Source organism: Euprymna scolopes, chromosome 22 (genome assembly GCF_053919585.1).
Source record: "Euprymna scolopes isolate OS-2025 chromosome 22, ASM5391958v1, whole genome shotgun sequence".
NCBI classification, from domain to species: domain Eukaryota; kingdom Metazoa; phylum Mollusca; class Cephalopoda; order Sepiida; family Sepiolidae; genus Euprymna; species Euprymna scolopes.
The window spans coordinates 35,647,454-35,669,709 of record NC_136503.1 but is presented as its reverse complement, the minus strand read 5'-3'; the positions used below and the strand labels follow the sequence as shown (position 1 = coordinate 35,669,709).

Genomic DNA, 22,256 nt, shown 5'->3' with positions numbered 1-22,256 from the left:
GCCTTACCTGGGGATGTCATCCGTCCTTGGGGAAACTAGAACCTGTTGGAGAAAGACGTTTCAAACGACCCAAGACGATAATTAGTTTTATATGAAGATTTAATTTGAATTCTCAGATGTCGTTACGCACAAGAATGGGAGTGAATATCTGACCTCTGGGTTTCTGCTAATTGAAACACGTCACCTCCCTCTCGGAGGAAGGGTACCGTTTTACCCAACCGCTCTCTTCCACGTCTGAAAATCCAACTCAACCAAACTTTCCTAACTTCTCAAAAACCGGAAGCATGGACACGTCACTTCCGGCCACTGATCTTGATGTTAATTAGATAATAATTACATAAATATATAGATAGACAGATATATAGATCGATAGATGATAATTAACACTTTTAACTCTGCTATTGTCTAGAAGACTCGCAATGTCTTTTCTGTAAAGAAGATGAGCCTATACGTTGGCCGAAAGAATAAGACTACGATTTCCTATTTAAATATTCTTTATAATTCATCCATCTCGTTACGTTGAGCTACTTCCAGTTAAATATTAACAAAAAAATTAACATTCCTTATCGTGCTCACTGTTCATGACGGCCCGTCCCTTCCAATTTTTAGACTGCGTCTGAGATGTCTTCACATATATTAACTTTATTAAACAATATCCCACCCCTTCACTGTTAAGGTTCCTAGATAGATAACGTGCAGAAATTTAAATGCAATACGAACAGATATCTAGCTGCTCAACTCCCCACATAGTGCTCCTAGAGGCATAGTCACACATAGGAACCCCTAGCTTCAAATGGCAATCAGCCTTGTTTGGTATTAATAAGAGTGCAAAAAGATTAGCATCTGAAAGGATGGATATTTTTCTATTAAAGTCAGTGACATTTCCGAGAATGCAATATCATAAAGTTTCATATAAATGATTTCGAAAAAAAACATATGACGTCATTATGAAAGTTCTAAGTTCAACCGATGTTTCAGGTGTTATTTTTGTTATTTTTTGTTGATATTTTTAAACAAAAACAAATAATACAATTATATCAATGTTTCTACAAATGTCACACATGTTCATTATGATATAATTACAAAAATATGTTTCCATAAATGTAATAAGAGTTTATTCGTTGAATTAGACATGAAGTTTTGTTGGAAAAAGAGACGGTCGGTGGTATTACAATTTGTCAGTTACTTTTGCAAAAAATACCACATTCTCTCTATGGTTTGCTTCTATTTACGTGATTTCCAATTTATTTTTTTAATATTTTATATTTACAAAAGTTTACAAAAATTCATCGCGGGGAGTGAAATAATACTTATAACATGTACAAAAACAAAAAGCTTCATAGCTCTCGTTTCGTGCTATTGTGTCATTTTAGTCTCGCCTTCTATGGGATAGGTTTCTGGTAAAAGGGGATTGAATTGTTCTTCTTTGTGTAGGCTGATGTTTTCCATCATCTTCTAATATTCATCATTTAACTGCCAATTTATCCATCTCATGTTGACACACCGGTTCCCGTTAGATAACCGAAGTTAAGCAACGTTGAGCCTGGTCAGTATTAAAATGGGTAACCAATTGGAAATTTCCTGTTCTGTATGTGCTCTCCGCTTATCTCGGCATTGTTTCAGTCGTCCTGGACATCTTGCTACTGGATTCGAGCAGTGCCGATTTAGAAGTATGATTGTACTTCCGCAACTCTTGCTTCACAATTACACGCGCAGCTACCCTTACAGGGGGTATCCATTGTCTCTTATGGCTGAACTGAGGCATCGCTCGATCCATCTCATTAATCCTTATCATCGAGTGTTTTTGGAAGACCCTTTTTAGGGTTCTGGTTTATTTTAGCACAGATTTTAGGGATACATTTTCAAGAAAACAGTTTTATGCCATGCACAAGCGAGAGAAATGTCATATGACAAACACAAACGAAATATTCTGAGTATAAAAACATGCGTTTACTAAAGAAATATTTTATTATGTTTTAAATTGGAAGCTTACATAAATTGTTTGTTCACAGTTTAAGAGTCCTTGCAAAACAATGGAGGGATCTTTACTAGGGCTATAACAACAGCATATTCTTTTCATTGTCTTGACTCTCGAGTGTGTATTAATTGATATCTTATATGCTTTTATACACAGTGATGTGGTTCTCGGTTGATTAACTGCATCTGTGTCAGATATATACTCAAGAGTCAAAACAATGAAAAGAATAAATCTGTTGTCATAGCCCTAGTCATAACTGAGAATATCTTATTCCATAATTATTCACGGGTCTGAATAAATCGTAATCCAAACTTCCCCGCTCAATTAGAAAATTTACATTTGAATAAAAATTATTAATAAGAGTCGATTTTCATTTGAAAAATGTCTTAAATGCTGCTCATTTTCAGCTTCGCATATATATGCTCTTTCCAAAACATTATTCTTGACAGATTGCAGAATCTCTGGATTGCGATTTAAATCCCTTATTTCGTTCCGGGTATTTTCTTCAATTCTTGCAGTGGCTTTTTGGACACCCTAAATCATGTAAGAATTGAAAGAAAACATCAGGAACGAAATAAAAGAGTTAAATCGCAATCCAAAGATTCTGCAATCTGTCATTAATAATGTTTTGGAAAGATCACAAATATGCGAAGCTGAAAATGGGCAACATTTAAAAGATATTATTTTTCATAAATAAAGATTGTCTAAATTTTGCATTTCTTTTTTAATTTCCCAATGTCTTAGTCAAATTGTGTTAAAATTATATCAAGATGTCAAAAATAAAGTATCTATATAAGTACAAAACCCTTCAGTGTCTTTTTGGACACCCTGTATATTTGGTTTCGATTAGTAGGCGACAGTACGGACGAGTTAATATGTGTGTGTGTGTGTGTGTGTGTGTGTGTGTGTGTGTGTGTGTGTGTGTGTGTGTGTGTGTGTGTGTGTGTGTGTGTGTGTGTGTGTGTGTGTGTGTGTGTGTGTGTGTGTGTGTGTGTGTGTGTGTGTGTGTGTGTGTGTGTGTGTGTGTGTGTGTGTGTGTGTGTGTGTGTGTGTGTGTGTGTGTGTGTGTGTGTGTGTGTGTGTGTGTGTGTGTGTGTGTGTGTGTGTGTGTGTGTGTGTGTGTGTGTGTGTGTGTGTGTGTGTGTGTGTGTGTGTGTGTGTGTGTGTGTGTGTGTGTGTGTGTGTGTGTGTGTGTGTGTGTGTGTGTGTGTGTGTGTGTGTGTGTGTGTGTGTGTGTGTGTGTGTGTGTGTGTGTGTGTGTGTGTGTGTGTGTGTGTGTGTGTGTGTGTGTGTGTGTGTGTGTGTGTGTGTGTGTGTGTGTGTGTGTGTGTGTGTGTGTGTGTGTGTGTGTGTGTGTGTGTGTGTGTGTGTGTGTGTGTGTGTGTGTGTGTGTGTGTGTGTGTGTGTGTGTGTGTGTGTGTGTGTGTGTGTGTGTGTGTGTGTGTGTGTGTGTGTGTGTGTGTGTGTGTGTGTGTGTGTGTGTGTGTGTGTGTGTGTGTGTGTGTGTGTGTGTGTGTGTGTGTGTGTGTGTGTGTGTGTGTGTGTGTGTGTGTGTGTGTGTGTGTGTGTGTGTGTGTGTGTGTGTGTGTGTGTGTGTGTGTGTGTGTGTGTGTGTGTGTGTGTGTGTGTGTGTGTGTGTGTGTGTGTGTGTGTGTGTGTGTGTGTGTGTGTGTGTGTGTGTGTGTGTGTGTGTGTGTGTGTGTGTGTGTGTGTGTGTGTGTGTGTGTGTGTGTGTGTGTGTGTGTGTGTGTGTGTGTGTGTGTGTGTGTGTGTGTGTGTGTGTGTGTGTGTGTGTGTGTGTGTGTGTGTGTGTGTGTGTGTGTGTGTGTGTGTGTGTGTGTGTGTGTGTGTGTGTGTGTGTGTGTGTGTGTGTGTGTGTGTGTGTGTGTGTGTGTGTGTGTGTGTGTGTGTGTGTGTGTGTGTGTGTGTGTGTGTGTGTGTGTGTGTGTGTGTGTGTGTGTGTGTGTGTGTGTGTGTGTGTGTGTGTGTGTGTGTGTGTGTGTGTGTGTGTGTGTGTGTGTGTGTGTGTGTGTGTGTGTGTGTGTGTGTGTGTGTGTGTGTGTGTGTGTGTGTGTGTGTGTGTGTGTGTGTGTGTGTGTGTGTGTGTGTGTGTGTGTGTGTGTGTGTGTGTGTGTGTGTGTGTGTGTGTGTGTGTGTGTGTGTGTGTGTGTGTGTGTGTGTGTGTGTGTGTGTGTGTGTGTGTGTGTGTGTGTGTGTGTGTGTGTGTGTGTGTGTGTGTGTGTGTGTGTGTGTGTGTGTGTGTGTGTGTGTGTGTGTGTGTGTGTGTGTGTGTGTGTGTGTGTGTGTGTGTGTGTGTGTGTGTGTGTGTGTGTGTGTGTGTGTGTGTGTGTGTGTGTGTGTGTGTGTGTGTGTGTGTGTGTGTGTGTGTGTGTGTGTGTGTGTGTGTGTGTGTGTGTGTGTGTGTGTGTGTGTGTGTGTGTGTGTGTGTGTGTGTGTGTGTGTGTGTGTGTGTGTGTGTGTGTGTGTGTGTGTGTGTGTGTGTGTGTGTGTGTGTGTGTGTGTGTGTGTGTGTGTGTGTGTGTGTGTGTGTGTGTGTGTGTGTGTGTGTGTGTGTGTGTGTGTGTGTGTGTGTGTGTGTGTGTGTGTGTGTGTGTGTGTGTGTGTGTGTGTGTGTGTGTGTGTGTGTGTGTGTGTGTGTGTGTGAGATCGAGCTGTTAGGCCGAGGAGTTTGAAAAAGGCAAATTTAGCATAAGGTGCGACAGACAAAATTTCTTCTTGGGATTTTTAAAAAAATGATAGCTTCTATTGTTTTTTCTATTTATTTTTTTGTTCAGTTAAAAAAGCAGTAATATTCGCGATTATTATTATTATAGATTAAATTATTATAGATCCTTCATCTCGCACATCGCGAATATTACTGCTTTTTTAACTGAACAAAAAAATAAATAGAAAAATCAATAGAAGCTATCATTTTTTTAAAAATCCCAAGAAGAAATTTTGTCTGTCGCACCTTATGCTAAATTTGCCTTTTTTTACATGGGGGTCACCACTTATCAAGGCCCGAAGGCCACTCAGGGATAAGGGTTATTGCGTGTACAATAATCAATGAGATAGTATTGTAGTAATCATTAGTATTGGGGGTTTTGATAGAGTGTCTTACTTAAGGGGGTAGTTTGACAGGACTTTGTTTATGTTGGGCTTGAAGACGTCCAAGTTGTAGTTAGGTGAGAAACAGGCAATCGGCAGAGAGTTCCACTGGCGTGCAGTTCTAAGAAAGAAGCTTTGCTCATGGAATCTACGTTTGGATTTAGGCACAGATAAAGAGTGGGGAAAATTATTGACAGTAGTTTCAGCCAGACGGGTGTTTCTCGTGAAAGATTGGCGAGGGGGGACGAGGGATTGGAGCTCAGACGAACACCTGCCATGGAAATAGCGATAAAACAAAGACAGGCTTGCAACGTCTCTTCTGTGGGAGAGAAGTTGCAGGGAAGAGAAAGGGGCATCCCCACTAAACCACGAAGTCTATTTTGTATTCTGTCAAGGCAGGATAGGCTGTTTTAGCAGGTCCTGCCCAGATGTGGCAGCAGTACTCCATCCTTGGACGTACTTGGCTTTTATAAAGATAGAGAATTGCATCAGTAGTGAGATATCTTCTGGAGCGGTAGAAGGATCCCACCATTTTCCCAGTGTCCCTGGCAACAGATTTGATGTACGTGTTCCATTTTAGATCAGGAGTAAAGGTCAAACCCAGAAGCTTGGTTATGAAAGAATTTAGTTTTTCAGCCGATGCAGTTCAGCAGTTTAACAACATCGTTAAAAGCAGAAAGTCCAATCACTCTTTTAATTTTTTCGTCAATTAACGCTTACTAAAACTCGATATCGCATTTTTTTTTTTTTTGTTATTTACGAGGCAATTAAACATTTCTATCACATATTTAAGGGTTGTAGATTTGCCATTTACACAAACCATCGTCTTATTATGCTCCGGCTATGTTTTAAGTCGGATAAATATTCACCCAATGATGTTCGACATTTAGATTTCATTTGGTAGTTTTCAAGCAATATACTTCACATATCAGATTCAGATAATTCTGTTGCAGATGAATTGTCTCGTCTTCCTATCAGTACAATGTCTTTTCCGAGGGATTGGCATGCTTCTAGGTCACAATTAATACCACACCTTGATTTATAATACTATTTCAGTTGCCTTTTGTGTACCTTGGTGAACAACTTTCAATATCATTGTTCTGTTGATAAACTTATTTCCTCATTTTGTTGTATTATTTCCTCTCTTTTATTTCACAACACTTGGGGAGGGGCGTCGATAGAATTACATTATTAAGATGCCTCTATTCAATCTATCCTTTTAAAAACGAAAGTGCTATTTCAGCTGTAAGCGTGGTCGACCGATGAAAATGCTTTAATGAGAATGGTATTTCTCTATTATAATTAATATAATAGTATGCTGCAATAGAAATTTTGTATGACTTCAAAAGTTAATCAACAGACGGCATATTTTTCATTGATATGCGTTAAAAAGGGTTTGAACAGCTAACAGTCAACCATTATATAGTGTCATGGAACTTGCTCTGGTGTAAACCGGTCGATTTGTGTTCCTACGCCAGAGCTTCTGATTACTTGGTGGGCTAATTACTCAAGTGGTAGACATGTCAATTTACGTCAAAGTAAATCAGTACATGATACAATTGTAATGTGTGATTGTTGCAAATGTTATTTCAAAATTAAGATGACACATCGAATTGTTGACCGACGAGCCTAACCGCTTAACCTACTATGCCACCCAAACCGCTTAACCTACTATGCCACCAAAATCTACGTCGACAGGAAGTGGTGTTTTGCATTCTCAATCCAAGATATCAGGGATACCAATACCAATGCCAAAAATGAAACGATCTGATCACTGCTGAACTAATAAATTGTCAATTCACCCTGCAATACATGAAAGAATAACCATTTGTTCAAATTTATTTTCAAATACGTTTAAAGTTTCCAATTTACTTTTTTTAATTTCAGATCTGACTATTACCGGAAGACAGGAAGAGCGCTACTTCCTGTTAAGTGGATGCCACCGGAGGCATTTCTCGACGGTGTTTTTACCAGTAAATCAGACGTTTGGTGAGTGTCTCGTTACTAGATTATTTGACAAAAATAATTCTTACTATTGTTGTAGTGTCCCTTTTTCAAATGATATTAAAAAATTTTTTAATGATATCCAGCTGGAGTAGATCGAGGTGCGACTAGGCATTAATCTTAGGGAGAGTTTTAAAGAAGCTGGGTTCTACGCATCACTCAGACAAAACAAAACTTTGTAATTTAAAACGGCTTGACAAAAGAATTATTCGATTTTAACATGCATGAACATTAGCAAATCAAAAACAGTTCTGCTAAAACTTTATTCTGTTGAACATAGAATTTACTTTCAATTTAATTTTTTTTAATATAACTTTATCATAAATATGCATAAATATTTTTTGCAGTTTATGTGAAATCAATTTACATGAACTCTGAAAGGAAATCAAGTTAGTTTAGTGCAAATGTGTGATACAAATTTTTGGGACTAAAATTATTACTTTTACCATACTCCAAAAATCATTTTCTTTTTAAGGAACAATGTTAGAAAAAAGGTTAAACAAATTCGACTGCTTGACTTTCAAGTTAAATAATATATTTTGTCCGAAGGTTGGGGGAGGACTACTATTCCATTCATTACTCTCCCTTTCAAATGCGACGAAAGGTCTACTAATTTTGTCCTCCTTTCAGGAGCAAGTGAATTATTGGTTGTCGCTAGAGGCACTTTCATCCGTGGGAGCATCTCGACGGGCTACCTTTTCGATCATACAAAGGCCCACGTTTTAGATTTACCATAAAAACTTAATTTAATTTTGTCGTTTCAAAAGGCAGGTAAACAAACCTGGCATTATTAAAGGGTAGTATTTGTTCCATTGTATTCTGACTTATCGCCTGTACACAAAATAAAAAAGAAATCCGTCGAGCTTCTGATTAGCTGATGTGCCAATTACTGCGTGACCAGCGTCGTCATCGTCGTGGTCGCTGTGAATCCAGATTGTTGGTCATCTGTCGATAAAACTCACTCCGACATCTGTTGCTTAGTATTTAACAAGATTTATTTAAAGGGTCAGTTGCAGAAATGGGATACGTGATAGACAAAGACAAATATCCCATATTCGCCACATCAGCCACCCCCGTGCGTACCTCCCTCTTTCTTGAAGGGAGCCGCAGACAGATCTTCTTTGCTTGAAATTTCGCCGGCTAAGCAAGAGAGAGAAAGGTTCACACAGAAAATACGTGATCTGTAACTTCCACCCGATGTCAACCTTTTCCACAGAAAAACGCGTAAATAGAATTTTCTCTAGATAGAGGCCGTTTTTATTGATTCTATTTACTTGTCTCCCCACGAGAGCAGAGTTAGACACAAGGTCGGTTTTTAATGTGAGGAACATCCAACTACCCAAAAAAGGAGCACTCTGAATAGGAACAAAAATAAATATTGTCTCAGTCATGAAGGAGTTTTTTCCACTGACCGAGGATAGAAAAAGTGTAGCATCAGAACAGATACTAAACTGTGATATTGGCCCGAAGGATTTCCCCATATTAAAGGCCGATTTGGTGTATTTAACTTCGTGGTGGAACAAGTCCCCCCCCCCACTCTTTATCTGTGCCTAGACCTAAACGTGAATTCTTTGAACAGAGTTTCTTTCTTAGAACTGCACACCTGTGGAATTCGCTTCCGTTTGCCTGATTTTCAGCTGACTACAATGTGGTTGTCTTCAAGTCCAATGTAAACAAGTTCTTAATGACCCGTCCCATTAAGTAATCCAATTTACCAAATTTACTCAGCGGTATACTCTATCGTCAGTGTGTTGTTTTGTTTCTTTTTTCCTTTTCTTCTTCCTTGCCATGTTGTAAATTTGGAGAAAGAAGTCTGTTTGTAAAGAGCCGCGCGTTATATCTAGCGGTTGTATTTTGAAATGTTTGAACTGTCCGTAGGCAACGCGAGAATAACATCAAGAATGAGAGTTCAATAAAAACGTTGTTTTAATTTTAATAAAATAAAATACGCATCAAATGCGCTTGAAAGCTAAATCCCAACGTAATATTAGGAAATTTTCCTAATATTACATCGGGATTTGGCTTTCAAGCGCATTTGATGCGTATTTTATTTTATTGTTATTACATGTATTTTCATTTTTTATTTTATTTTATTCGAGTTTCAGATTGACGGTGGTTGAGTGAGTATCTACGATGTACCGATGGTCGCACCAATTTCATTTGATGATACTATGAATAGCGGAAACCCGTGGAAATTCCACGGTGATTTTTTTCGTCAATATTCTTTTGTAAATAATGCCTGTCAGGGTTAATACTATACAGAGACAAATGACTATTTATCCTTCGTAAAAATAACGTTTCTTGTCAGCTAGATGTTTAAATAAAACGAAGATGTGTCTATTTAATTATTTATTTAAAACTGTAGCAATTTTGTCCTTTTTAAAACAATAAATAAATATAAACAAAAAACTATAAATACCTCTACCTTCTTAGCGTAGGAATAACTGTTAGCCAAATATTATCCGAATGAACAAAATGAGTGTTAATTTTTCAAAAAGGTACAGTTTTAGTCGACGACATATTTTGAATTTTGAAATTAATCAAGTTGGAATGTTTTTTGTTTTTTTAACTTTAGCGACATTAGATTAATCTTTGCTGATTGGACTATTTCACTTTAATGCGTGAAAGGTGATAACGTACGTACATACATGATGTGGCTTAGTGTATTATTAGAAAGATTAGTGTCAAGTACTGACTGTTGATATTACTTTATTGAATTAAATTATTTTATATTAGTCATGGTAATAATCTATTTACAGAACAGTAACTAAACACTTTGTCAGACCAATGTTATAACAGTTAAATCGTTTAGAGTTATTAAATATTCATCACTGATTTTATCTATTATTAATGGAGATTTCATATCTGTCGGTCTGAAACAATATATAGTCTTCCCATATGTGTGTGTGTGTGTGTGTGTGTGTGTGTGTGTGTGTGTGTGTGTGTGTGTGTGTGTGTGTGTGTGTGTGTGACTATAATGCTCCTTATCTTGAGTGGAGCATATTAGGATGTGATACACGATATACCATTGGCTTATTAAGCGATGCTCTTTGTGTAAACAAATCGAGCTTAGGTATTCGGACGATATCAAAACATCGTTAATTCACTGCCCGAACAGCAGCTGCTGATTGGCGTAATGGTTCAAAGCCTTGACTGTCGAACGGGTGGTCGGGTTTCGATACTGTCTTGAGACAGTTGCCTGTCTAGCCGCACTGATGAGCTATGATACAGCGAAACAGTACTGTATGTGGATGACTATATATATATATATATATATATATATATATATATATATATGTATATATATATATATATATATATATAATTGCTTCATTTAATCACATAAAGTAATATACGAAGATATAATTTATGCGTAAATTTTTCAATATTTACTTCAACAGTGCTGAATACATAGGTAGAGCTAGGTAGTAAGTTATGAAAATATATATGGCAATTAAGCTACACAGAATATTCCGCGTTTCATTCTCGTGATGCATAAGCCTGACGAATTCTCACGAGAATGAAACGCGGAATATTCTGTGTTGCTCAATTGCCATAAATATTCTCATAACTTAATATATATATATATATATATATATATATATATATATATATATATATATATATATAACTACTTAATTACTCGCATAAAATTAATATAGGAAAGTATAGATTTTTGCGTAAGCTTTAAGTATTTACTTCAAAAGTGCTCAATACGTAGGTAGAGCTAGTTAGTATGTTATAAAATGTATATGGCGATTAAGCTACACTGAATATTCCGCGTTTCATCCACTTTAGGATTCTTAACGCTTATGAAGCCTGAAAAATCCTAAAGTGGATGAAACGCGGAATATTCAGTGTAGCTTAATCGCCATATACATTTTATAACTTACTATATATATATATATATATATATATATATATATATATATATATATATATATATATAGTAAGTTACAGTGTCGAGACTTTTTTTAGAACTGAATAAATGCTTTCAAATAAGTTAAATCATAAAAATATTATGCACGTAGGTTTCAAAGTAAATTTTATTCCCTACGGAAACGCTTATTTGTTATATATATATATTTTTTTACCACTTTTACTTTCTGTGGAGTGTTTTGTTGTTTAGAGGATGTGCTAGAGCTACTTTTAGAAAAAAAAATGCGTGCAGTATACCGAGAAGATAAACAATGGCTGACTTAAAAGACAATCTAATGAGTTCATATACAAGTGAGAATCCCTAACTTCAAAGACTTCTGTTTTTAATTATTATTTTTCTAATGGACCAGTTTTCGTAGTTTTACTGATTTAGACATGGCAAATAAGTACATAATAATGTTTTTCCCTTAAATACTATTTTAGAATCAGCCAGTATCAGCAGGTTATCGACCCAAACCACTACTAATCGCCAGTAACCAACACTGCTGACAATCACAGTCAATGATTTCCACTAGCTGCCACTGGAAAACAATGCCCGACAATGGAAGCCAAATTATTTAATTTGGGCCACGGCCGCCAATATCTGTTATTTGCCAGAGACGGCAGTGGCCACCAACAGCAACAATCGTAGTTGAATTTGGTTCGAGGGGAGTCCTTTAACGATTCTATTCTGGACCTATGTCATGGTTTCACCGGGCAATGCCAGTTAACGGGTCATGCTAGTTATACATATATTATTACATATTAATTATCTAATAATAAGTGGTCTTAGTGTTGTGTGTTACGAATGTCAGACGCAATTTAGCATATGTGCGCACCAAATATTAATATTGTATAATATATATTGTTTGTTATTCTAAAGTGGTGTATGTTTCCTAATAGTGTTGTTAGTGTTCATGTTGTTATATAAAGAAGCTGAAATTGGGTTCTACTCTGTTGTTTATTTTGGGGCTGAATTTCTTAATTAGCAGTGATTCTTCTATTCTTAGATTGTCTAAGCCTCTTTCAGTGTTGTTGTTGTTGTTGTTGTTGTTGTTATTATTATTATTATTATTATTATTATTATTATTATTATTGTTATTGTTATTGTTATTGTTATTATTATTATTATTATTATTATTATTATTATTAACAGGGCATATGGAATCACGTTATGGGAAATTTTCTCAATGGCCAGCAATCCTTATCCGGGACAGGCGAACCATGAAGTTATGGAGTTTGTTCTAGAAGGAGGCAGATTAAGATCACCAGAAAATTGCCCTTTAGCGTTGTAAGTTATTCTTATTTAATGCTCTCTTTTTTCTTTTTCCTATTCTACTTCTTAAACTTCTTTCTTTCCATTTTATTTTTATCCCACTATTACTACTAATAATATTATTAGCAATAATTCATTCGTCTAGAAACTATTTAACTGATCTATTCTTCATATTCAATACAAACATATAATAATGACTGTGAAAATTATATTTTATGATAATATATGTTTTGTATATCTTTATATATTTATCTTTCTTAGTACATAGTTGTTGATTATGTAGATTTATGTGTATACCTGGATACAGTTTCATGTCACGGCCAGAATATATTCGATTTAACACATAGATGTATCTATGATATTAAAACAACGCGAGGCCAAATATATTTTAAAGTAACTCTTAAAAAAATGTTTATAGATTACTGTTGCTACATTTGAACTCGTGCGCCAACCATTATGCTGTCTTCTCGAACGAAGTACAAAAAAATAATTTATCACCTAATCACTCTAGCACTCTCTGCCAACCTCCATCCCTGTCGCATCGGTGCATTGTTGTATCAGTGTGCTTATTTTACAAATATTTCCACAGAATATGTTCGGATGACCTTAATGCACTTAATACCCATCGTCAAAAATGCCACTGACTAGACTCAAAATCCCGCCCCTTCACCACAGAGATCCATAGATACCGAAAGATTTTCTACTTTGCTAGAATCTTTTTACAAACTGCTTGACATTTTTATTACATGGAAGTCACCACTTATCAAGGCCCGAAAGCCGCTCGAGGAAAAGGATTAATGAGTCTATGGTAGTCACTGAGACAATAGCGTATTAATAGTTAATGGAAATGGAGTCGAAATTGATTATTTAGGAGACGGCTCAACAAGAACTTGTTCAAATTGGACTTGAAGATGACCATATTGTAGTCAGCTAGAAAGCAGGTCAGCAGAACAGAGTTCCACGGGCGAACAGTTCAAGGAAAGTAGCTTTGATTCATGGATTTTGTATTTAGATCTAGACAGAGATAGTGAGTGGGGGATTGTTTATGGCCGTTGTAGTTAGATAAGAGGTTTTGTGAAAGCTTGGCAAGAGGGCATAGATTGAAGCTCAGACGAGCACTTGCCATGAAAATAACGATAGAGCAGAGACAGGCTAGTAACGTCTCTTCCATGGGAAAGGTTTTAGGGAATAAAAAAGGGGCATTACGTTCTAGATTCGAAGATTTTGAAATTGTCTTCCTGTTCCCTATTTCTTTGGCGGTATTGATGTAGAGAAAGTTAAATGTAATGTAAACAAACATCTTGCTGGTCAATTTTCAACCCAACTTTCCCGTTATACATTTAGCCCTTATCACAGTCGCCCAATACGATGTTATTGCAATATGTCTTGTTTTGAGGTGAACAAAAAAACATAGGGAAAAGAGAAAAAAAATGTGTTAGTTCCACCCAACTCCAAAAGAAAGGCTATAAAATTGGTAATTCACCACTGGATTTAATAAAGTGTCATGTTCAATGACATATTTAAAATTCATCGGAAAAAAGGTAAATAATTCGGCCAATAAGCGTTCCGCAATAAAAGAGCCATCAATAAAATATTATAGAAAAAGAAGACGGGAAGCAGATAAGATGGTGAAGCAAAAAAAAAATAGACGATTAAATCAAATTTTTCAATTAAAGATCCAAGAAAATATTATCATATGAACGAATGCTTGTTGTAATCTGATTTAATTTTTCTAAATTAAAGACCTTTTTGAGATAAACCAAATTTGATCTTTTTTTGGTTTTTACATTCCACGGTTGGTTGATCTTAATTTTGAAATTGCATTTTTGTCGCATGCAAGGCTTAAGTTCAAAATAGGATTAATAAATTCGTCCAAGCACCGCTATGAGGGGTTCTGTCTATCTGTCTGCTTGTTTTTTTTTTGTTTTTGTTTTTGTTTTGTTTTTTGTTTTTTTTTTTTTGTTGTTTGTTTTTTTTCTGTTTTAGGGTGTTTTTTTGTTTTCTTTTTACTCTTTTCCATATTATCACTTTAAACGTAAGTGGCTACTATTTGGAAACTGTGGTGAGGCGCGCCATGACATGTCTGTTTGAATTACATTTAAACTTCTGCTGGTTAGCACAGTCAAGGAAGCAGGAAACACGGAGGGAATTCCAAAGTCAAGCAGTCCTAGGGAAGAAACTATTTCAGTAGAAGGCTTTCTGGCACCTCAACAGTGAAGGGGTGGGATTTTGCTGCTTTTCGAGTCAGTATGCAGTATGTACGTCGTGCGGCAGAAGTGCTACAAGCTTATCAGAGCACATTCAATTAAAGTACTTGTAAAACAGGCACAGGGATGCAACATTGCGGCGATGTGACAGAGATTCGAGCTTGATAGATAGTGCGAGACTTATTAGATTGCAATCCCTTTTTTGAACCCTTGTCTAAGAGTGTGTGCTTAATTGTTAAATAGTATTTCCGTCGGTTTGTAATGCTTACGTTTTAAACAGCATTTTTAGATGCTTGCAAACACATCTTTAAGTAACTCGTGGGTAAATTTACTGAGGAGGGTCTACATGTATCAAGACCAAGGGGCTACTCGAGTATAAGGGTTAAAATCACCATTAATTGGACGATGATCACTGTGCGTCAAGAGAAAAGGGAAAATATGTAGAAAAGGCTAAATATTACAAAGATAACTTAATTACAAAAAGGACGGCTTAACAAGTACTTGTATACATTAGACTTGAAGACGAACATGCTGTAGTCGGTTTGGAAGCAGATTCGTTGTATCTTTCTTAAAGGGTAGGATGTCCTAGGAAATATACTTAGTTCATAGAAGTTCTGTTACGTTTTGGTAGAGAGAGAGAGTTTCATTCAATAATTACAAGAAACCTTCTCTACCACCTATAGCAATGGCCACCGACTCTTTATCTGAGAGTACATTTTTTAAACTCCTTGGCCTAACGTTCACAGGAAACATGAGTTGGAACAATTACATTGAAAGCATTGCCAGGGTCGCTGCAAGGAAGGTGGGCTCTCTCTACCGTGCTAGAAAACTACTAACACCTGAAAGTATCCTGTACCTCTATAAAGTCACCATTCGCCCATGTATGGAGTATTGCTGTCATATTTGGGCTGGTGCATCTGCTACTAGTCTCTCGCTCCTTGACAAGGTTCAAAAGAGAGTCGCAAATCTGATAGGCCCTGAACTGGCCTCTAAGCTACAGCCTCTGTCCCATCGACGAAACATTGCATCCCTCTGCCTGTTCTACAAATATTTTAATGGTGAATGCTCTGACGAACTGCAAGCACTTGTGCCCCTACGACGTAGACACCCTCGACAAACCCGAAAGGCTGCTAAATCCCACCCCCACACTGTAAAGATCTCTAGATGTAAAAGATCTTTCTACTCCAGTAGTTTCTTCCCCAGAACCGCTAAACTTTGGAATTCCATTCCAGGTCCCTGCTTCCCCAACTGTACTGACGTGCACAAGTTCAAGTGCAACGTGAACCGACATCTTGCTACCCAAATCCCTACATAATACCCCAGTAGTTGTTGCCCCTGATAGTAACCCCCTACACCAAAGTGGCAATGTGCCTTGTTTGGGGTGAAAATGTAATAAAAAAAAAATAAGCTCTCAACTATGGTTGTAGCTAGGTGCGTCCTTGTTGTGAATGACGTACTGATAGGGTAGGGATTGGTGCTCAGACGAGCGTCTACCATGAACATAGGGGTATAGCAGTGAGAGAGGAAAACAACATCTCTTCTATGTGAAAGAGGCTGAAGAGACGATAAGAGATTACCCTCATGGTGACATTTAAAAATCGTCGGTCTGTCAGGCTTAAACGTGATATAACATTATCAGGTTAACCTAATCTTCTATAGAGGTGTATCGATCTGTTCGTTTCTTCTTTGTCCGTGCATCGATTAGTCATGGGTCTACGTGTATCAAGTTTTAGATATGATTTTTGTTGGTGTGTTTTTCTTTTTAATATTAAACTAGTTTATATTGCCTCCTTTAGCAGTGTTTTACTGTACCTGGCTATGTCAATTATCATCTTTAAGTGCCCAATCGTTTTTCTATTCAAACTGTAGTTGGAGGAGAAAAAGACGAGCTACATTTGTGATATAGATTATTATAAAAACAGAAGAAATGCAGAGAGTTTTATTTTCTCTTATTCTCAACTAACACGGCGCCAAGCGTTGCTCGATCGTAAAATGCACTTAAATATATTTTACTTTATGCAGATTTCATATTTATGAATATACAGCCAATTCTCTATTGATTATTATATTGTAGCCAATATATAGTAGTTATTTCAAAAGTAAAATGAAGTATTATATGACTTGAGTGTCATCAGATAGAATCGAAACCAAAACGTTTAGCTTTTCAGCCTTAGTCGTTACCGTTTGAACTATCGTCAGATGGATAAGAAGTAGTTTAAAATGAACTGACTTTAACGTATAAATCTTTAATTACATATGCGTATAAAAGCACTTTACGCAGATTTACGGCTGTTATGCTCCAATTTATTTTTCAATTTTAACTCCATTTGCAGCTATTTTTACCGGCTAAAAATTCATGAAAGAACGGTACACAAAAATGCAATCATTTGACCTGCCTCTGGTCGCTCTGTGATCTTGCGTCTCAGAGGAGATGCACTTTGAAAAAGTGGAAATAAACATCCCAAAACACATACTTAAATCTTCGTTGACATCTATGCTGATTATACGACCATCTATGGCAACACATCAAAGGCCGTAAATGACCAAGTTCTGTCTGATTCTCTCTTCTTTCATCTTGAGCACGTGGTACAGTGAGGGAAAGGGTTACTTTTAATGCATCAAAAAAAAAAGTTCCTATCTTTACATCATCAACGCTCCGATCCCTATCTGGCATCAATTGAAATGGATGGCTCTCGTCTTGCGAAGGCTTCATGTTTTGACAAGCTTCTGGGTTTGACCTTTACTCCTGACCTGAAATGGAACACGTACATCAAGTCTGTTGCCAAGGTCGCTGGAAAATGGTAAGATCATTCTACTGCTCCAGAAGATATCTCACTGCTGATGCAATTCTCTATCTATATAAAAGCCAAGTACGCCCAAGGATGGAGTATTGCTGCCACATATGGACAGGAGTTGCTAAAACAGCCTATCCTGCCTTGACAGAGTACAAAATAGACTTCGTGGCTTAGTGGGGGATGCCCTTTTCTCTTCCCTGCAACCTCTCTCCCACAGAAGAGGCGTTGCGAGCCTGTCTTTTTTTATCATTACTTCCATGGCAATTGCTCGTATGAGCTCAAATCTCTGGTCCCCCCCTCACCAATCTTTCACGATAAACACCCGTCTAGCTGAAACCACTGTCAAAGATTTTCCCCACTCTTTATCTGTGCCAAAATCTAAACGTAGATTCCATGAACAAAGCTTCTTTCTTAGAAGTGCACGCCTGTGGAATTCTCTTCCGTTTGACTGTTTCCCACCTGACTACAGCCTGGATGTCCTCAAGTCCAACATAAACAAATTCCTGATGAACCGCCCCCTTAAGTAATGACACTTTATCAAATCTCCAATACTAACGATTACTACGATACTATCCCATTGATTACTGTACGCGCAATAACCCTTGTCCTCGAGTGGCTTCCGTGACTTGATAAGTGGTGACTACCATGTAAAAGAAAAATTATAAATTAGATTAATTTTGCCTGTTGATTAACTTGTTGATTTTTTTATTATTCATTTTTTATCAATAGAAAGAGAAAGAGAGGGAGTTGTGCCTTCATTTTCTCATCAACTAATTTTTTTCAGTGATTTGAAGTAACGAATATGTATTAAATTTCAAAGCGATAACGAGCGGGCGAATACTGCTGGTTTCAAATATTACCTATATCATGATGAATAGCAAGTTATTTCTCGTATGAGGTTTTTGGTCCTATTGGCGTCATACCCAATCACTCATGCTCCATAACAGCGCTTATATCTATACACCCCCACCACCAAAAAAAACATACTGATATTAAACAATATGACATACCTTTTACCTTGTAGGACATACAGTTCTATTTTGTGTTCCATATATTCTCTAACATTTATTTATGAACAGCGGACGTTCTTATATATTACTTTTCTCTAGCTCCCCTGAAAATTCATTCTAATGATATTGCACTAGAAACAACAACTGCTTAGACGCGAATTGCCAATATCTTATCCGGGTCTTTCCCTCTTATTTGCATCCTCTTTTCCTCTTTATTCATACTTTTGCTGGATGCTTCTTGTCGTATATGTTTTCTGCCTTTACTTACTATCATTCTTTTTTCCACGTGTAGACGCTAATGTTCAAACACGTAAAGTAAGATGTAAAGAGTTGGTTAATTAACAGGTCTATGTGACGGTTGTCTGGAGGTTAAAGGTTCAATCCTGCGACAAAAACTAAGAAAAACATAGAATTAACACAAAGCAGTAGCGAAGGAAAAGGCATTTGAGATTTTATTGCTTTTTGGTACTCGTGCACTTATTGGTCCGTTCTGAAAAAATAACGTCATTATTTAAAAAGCCATTCTTAACATGAGGAGAGGAGGGTGTGTTGTACCTATTCTGTACTTTAACATTACAATTGAATAAAAAAGCATGTCATAGAACTTTAATTAAACTTGGAAATACGATTTAAAAAAGAGCACGGATCAGTAAGTGCATTAGCACCTGCTCTTTTACATTAAAAGAAATTAATAATTCCCTTCTACATTGACAAATATTTTCATCTTAAACCGATTCTATATGTGTGTGTATTTTTTGGTCTCCCGACAAAAGGAAGGTGGACCTGTAAATTCGCCCTTGTCCATTCGTCCGTTCGTTTTTCTGCACTTTTCTCAATAACTACGCCTTGGAATTTTTTGAAATTTCGCACAAATATTAAACATAATATGAGTAAAAAAGTAACAGAACGGATTTTCCGGGAAAACTCCGATTGCCCTCCCTGGGGCGCCTTTCGAGTTAAAAAGGCTAAAATTAACACATTTGTGTTTATTAAAAAAAATTGATGTCTTGGATTTTTATAAAACTTTCTGAAAAGTGTTAACTAATTGATTTCTATATAATTTTGTTTGTCTATACTTTGCGATAAGCCTTGGGTGTGACCCAGAGGCTCTTTTAGGGTTAATAAAAACACTCCATTTTGGGGACAATTTTACCGTATTTGTCCAAAATTTTCTGTGCATGTCTATTTAGCAGTTTTGCATGGTGCTGAACTCAAATTTAAATATGTTAAGGCTTTGGGGACTTTTGGGTCTAAATGGGGGGGGGGGAAATGATGGTCTTAATCATTTTTTTTTTTTGCATGGTGCAGAACTCAAATTTACATATGTTAAGGCCTAAAATTGCACCATTTGCAGGATTTGACTCCCCTGTAGACATTTGGGGCTTAATGGGGGGAGGGAAAATGCTGAATTTAGTCATTTTTTTATACCTCGTTCACTGTGCACTCACGGGGGACCATGCATACTTCACTTGTTTTTTCTTTATTTCACTTTCATGTTTATTTTTCTGAATTTGTACTTTTGTGTATTTTCTATCTTTCTCTTTCTCACTCACTTACATTCTTTCTATTTTGTATGGATGTCTCTCTTCTCACGCTTTTTTTTCTCTCAGTTTCTCTTTCTACACTTTCTCTTATTCTCAATCCTTCTTTTTCTGAATGTATATTTTATTTCAGTCTTTTCGTGCCGTATCTTAAATGTTCTATCTGTCGCATTATAGTTCTATCGTTTTATCTTCTTTCCTCATATCGCCCAGATACCACATAATGACCTGCACGTGGGATTCGAACCCAGACATGCGGCCTTCATTTGCCACTATTGTACATAAATTGCAGTATTGCTACGACGTAAGTAACATCAGAATCTTTCTGCATTTTATTTTTTCTTTCTTGCACTCAGTACACCTCTTGGGGCTAGAATAATTGAGAAATTATTGGAACATCTTGACGACTTAACAAAATAGATTTACTAAATAAATCTACGACAAGATCGCCCTCAGCTACAATTTAAATACATTCTCGATATGCGCCTAAAGCAATGTAATAATCATTATTAAAGACGTAAGCAGACGGAATATTATTAGGTTCCAATAGAACCTAGTCTTTGTAATATATATATATATGTGTGTGTGTGTGTGTGTGTGTGTGTGTGTGTGTGTGTGTGTGTGTGTGTGCATATATATATACCGGTTGTATCGATTTGTTTCCTAGATGTAAATCCAATGAAACTCGCGTGATTATTAAAGAGTGCTCAATGCAGGACAGAGCTGGTATATAGTCTGTTTATTATACAAACATTATTGGTTACGTCAGTGCATACATGTTTCAAATGGAGTCCCAATTCAGGGAAAACACTTCATCAGACCCAAAAAAGAGAGGTTTCAATATCAATTATTTTTTGGTCTGATGAAGCGTTGTCTTTGAATTGGGACTCATCTCAAACAGGTATGCACATATGCAACCAATCATGTTTGCATAATAAACACACTATATATATATATATATATATATATATATATATATATATACTAATCTACCCGTTGGCCCTTAAAGAGTAAAATGAAAAATATTCAAAATAAAAAGTGATTTTGAGATTATATTGTTTTTTTATTGTCTTGCGAATACATGATTTAAGTGATGAGTTAAAAAAATAAAATAAAAAACGGGAAGTCTCCAGAGCACTACTACAATCACTAATTAAAATTAAGAGGACCCTACTAAAAGAACTACTAAAAATATGTTTCTACCTTCCCCCTCTTTGAAGAGAAAATATTTTTAAGCCCTGGAAGAAATCGTCATAAACCACAGGAGCGCTACGAAAGGCAGTAAAAATGGTTATGCATATGATTATAGCAACATATTTATATCTCTTCTCTATATAAATAAAATGAACTCATTTTTCCCCATATGATTTTGACCTTAATAGGATTAAAAATCAAGATATTTCATGCAAATATAATATGCACAAACGGCAGAACAATATCTGAGGTGTGTTATAGGCTTATTATTTCTCAAATTCCTCGATAATCTTAGATTTCTATACTTTTTCTGCTGAGAAGTCACAGCCAAAATCGGTTAAGATCAATGGAAGTGGTCAAATATTTTCTCTCTTATAAATTCCTCCTCCCCCTGCCACCACTTAACACCGTTTGGGGATCGTTCACAAGGAACAGTTGAGAAGAGAACACCGGTTTGGCTTCGTAGTTCTTTCATGTGAAGTTATTTAAAATCACTCAACTAAGCTGCAGTGCTCTGTGGCGTAGTGGTTAGCGTGCTGGACAATTCACATTATATTTTCACGTTCGCGTCGACCTACCGTAGTCGTTTTTTTGAGGGGGGTCCTAAACAACTGGAATGGACTTTTCTTGGTGGCCGAACTGTTAACGTTGCAGATGTTTGTTTGTTTTGTTTTTTTTTCACACTTTATTTTCCTACTTTTACTCATGACTTCGGGTTTGATCCTTCCTACTTACCTACCATAACATTTTTTAAAACTCCCCCCCGTCCCGGAAACAAACACTCGGGCAACGCCGGGTACCCCCGCTAGTTTATATATGAATCAGTTTTTTTTTTAATTTATCGAGGTTAAAGTACATTTATTTGTAAGGAAAACCGTTAAAATAAGTCGAAACAAAAATATTGTTGACCTTGTGTATGCGTTATATAGCAGCAGTGGATTTTAATATTGAACTTAAGACAGGGCGGCCATGAAATAGGTAAGCAGCCGATTTTTTTTAATCTGAGAGTCAGAAATCTGATGGACGACTTAAACGCCCAAGCGAGCATGCTAATCTGAGTTTATATATATATATATATATATATATATATATATATATATATATATATATATATTACTTATTATATATTTATATATAATATGTTTTTTATGTGAAAATGTGTTTAAAAATATTTATATATTCTATATGTATGTGTGTACGTGTGTTTGTGGATATATATGTTTTC

General features: G+C 36.5%; 1 protein-coding gene across 1 annotated transcript in view; it reads left to right on the top strand.

Annotated features, from left to right (window-relative positions):
• LOC145243966 (leukocyte tyrosine kinase receptor-like) overlaps positions 1-22,256 on the top strand; it is a 491,379-nt gene that overhangs the window by 461,991 nt on the left and 7,132 nt on the right. The window contains exons 19-21 of the mRNA XM_080107096.1: positions 6,974-7,075; positions 12,165-12,299; positions 20,051-20,141. Coding sequence (XP_079963222.1) covers positions 6,974-7,075; positions 12,165-12,299; positions 20,051-20,141 — 328 coding nt within the window. The remainder of the gene's footprint in view (positions 1-6,973; positions 7,076-12,164; positions 12,300-20,050; positions 20,142-22,256) is intronic.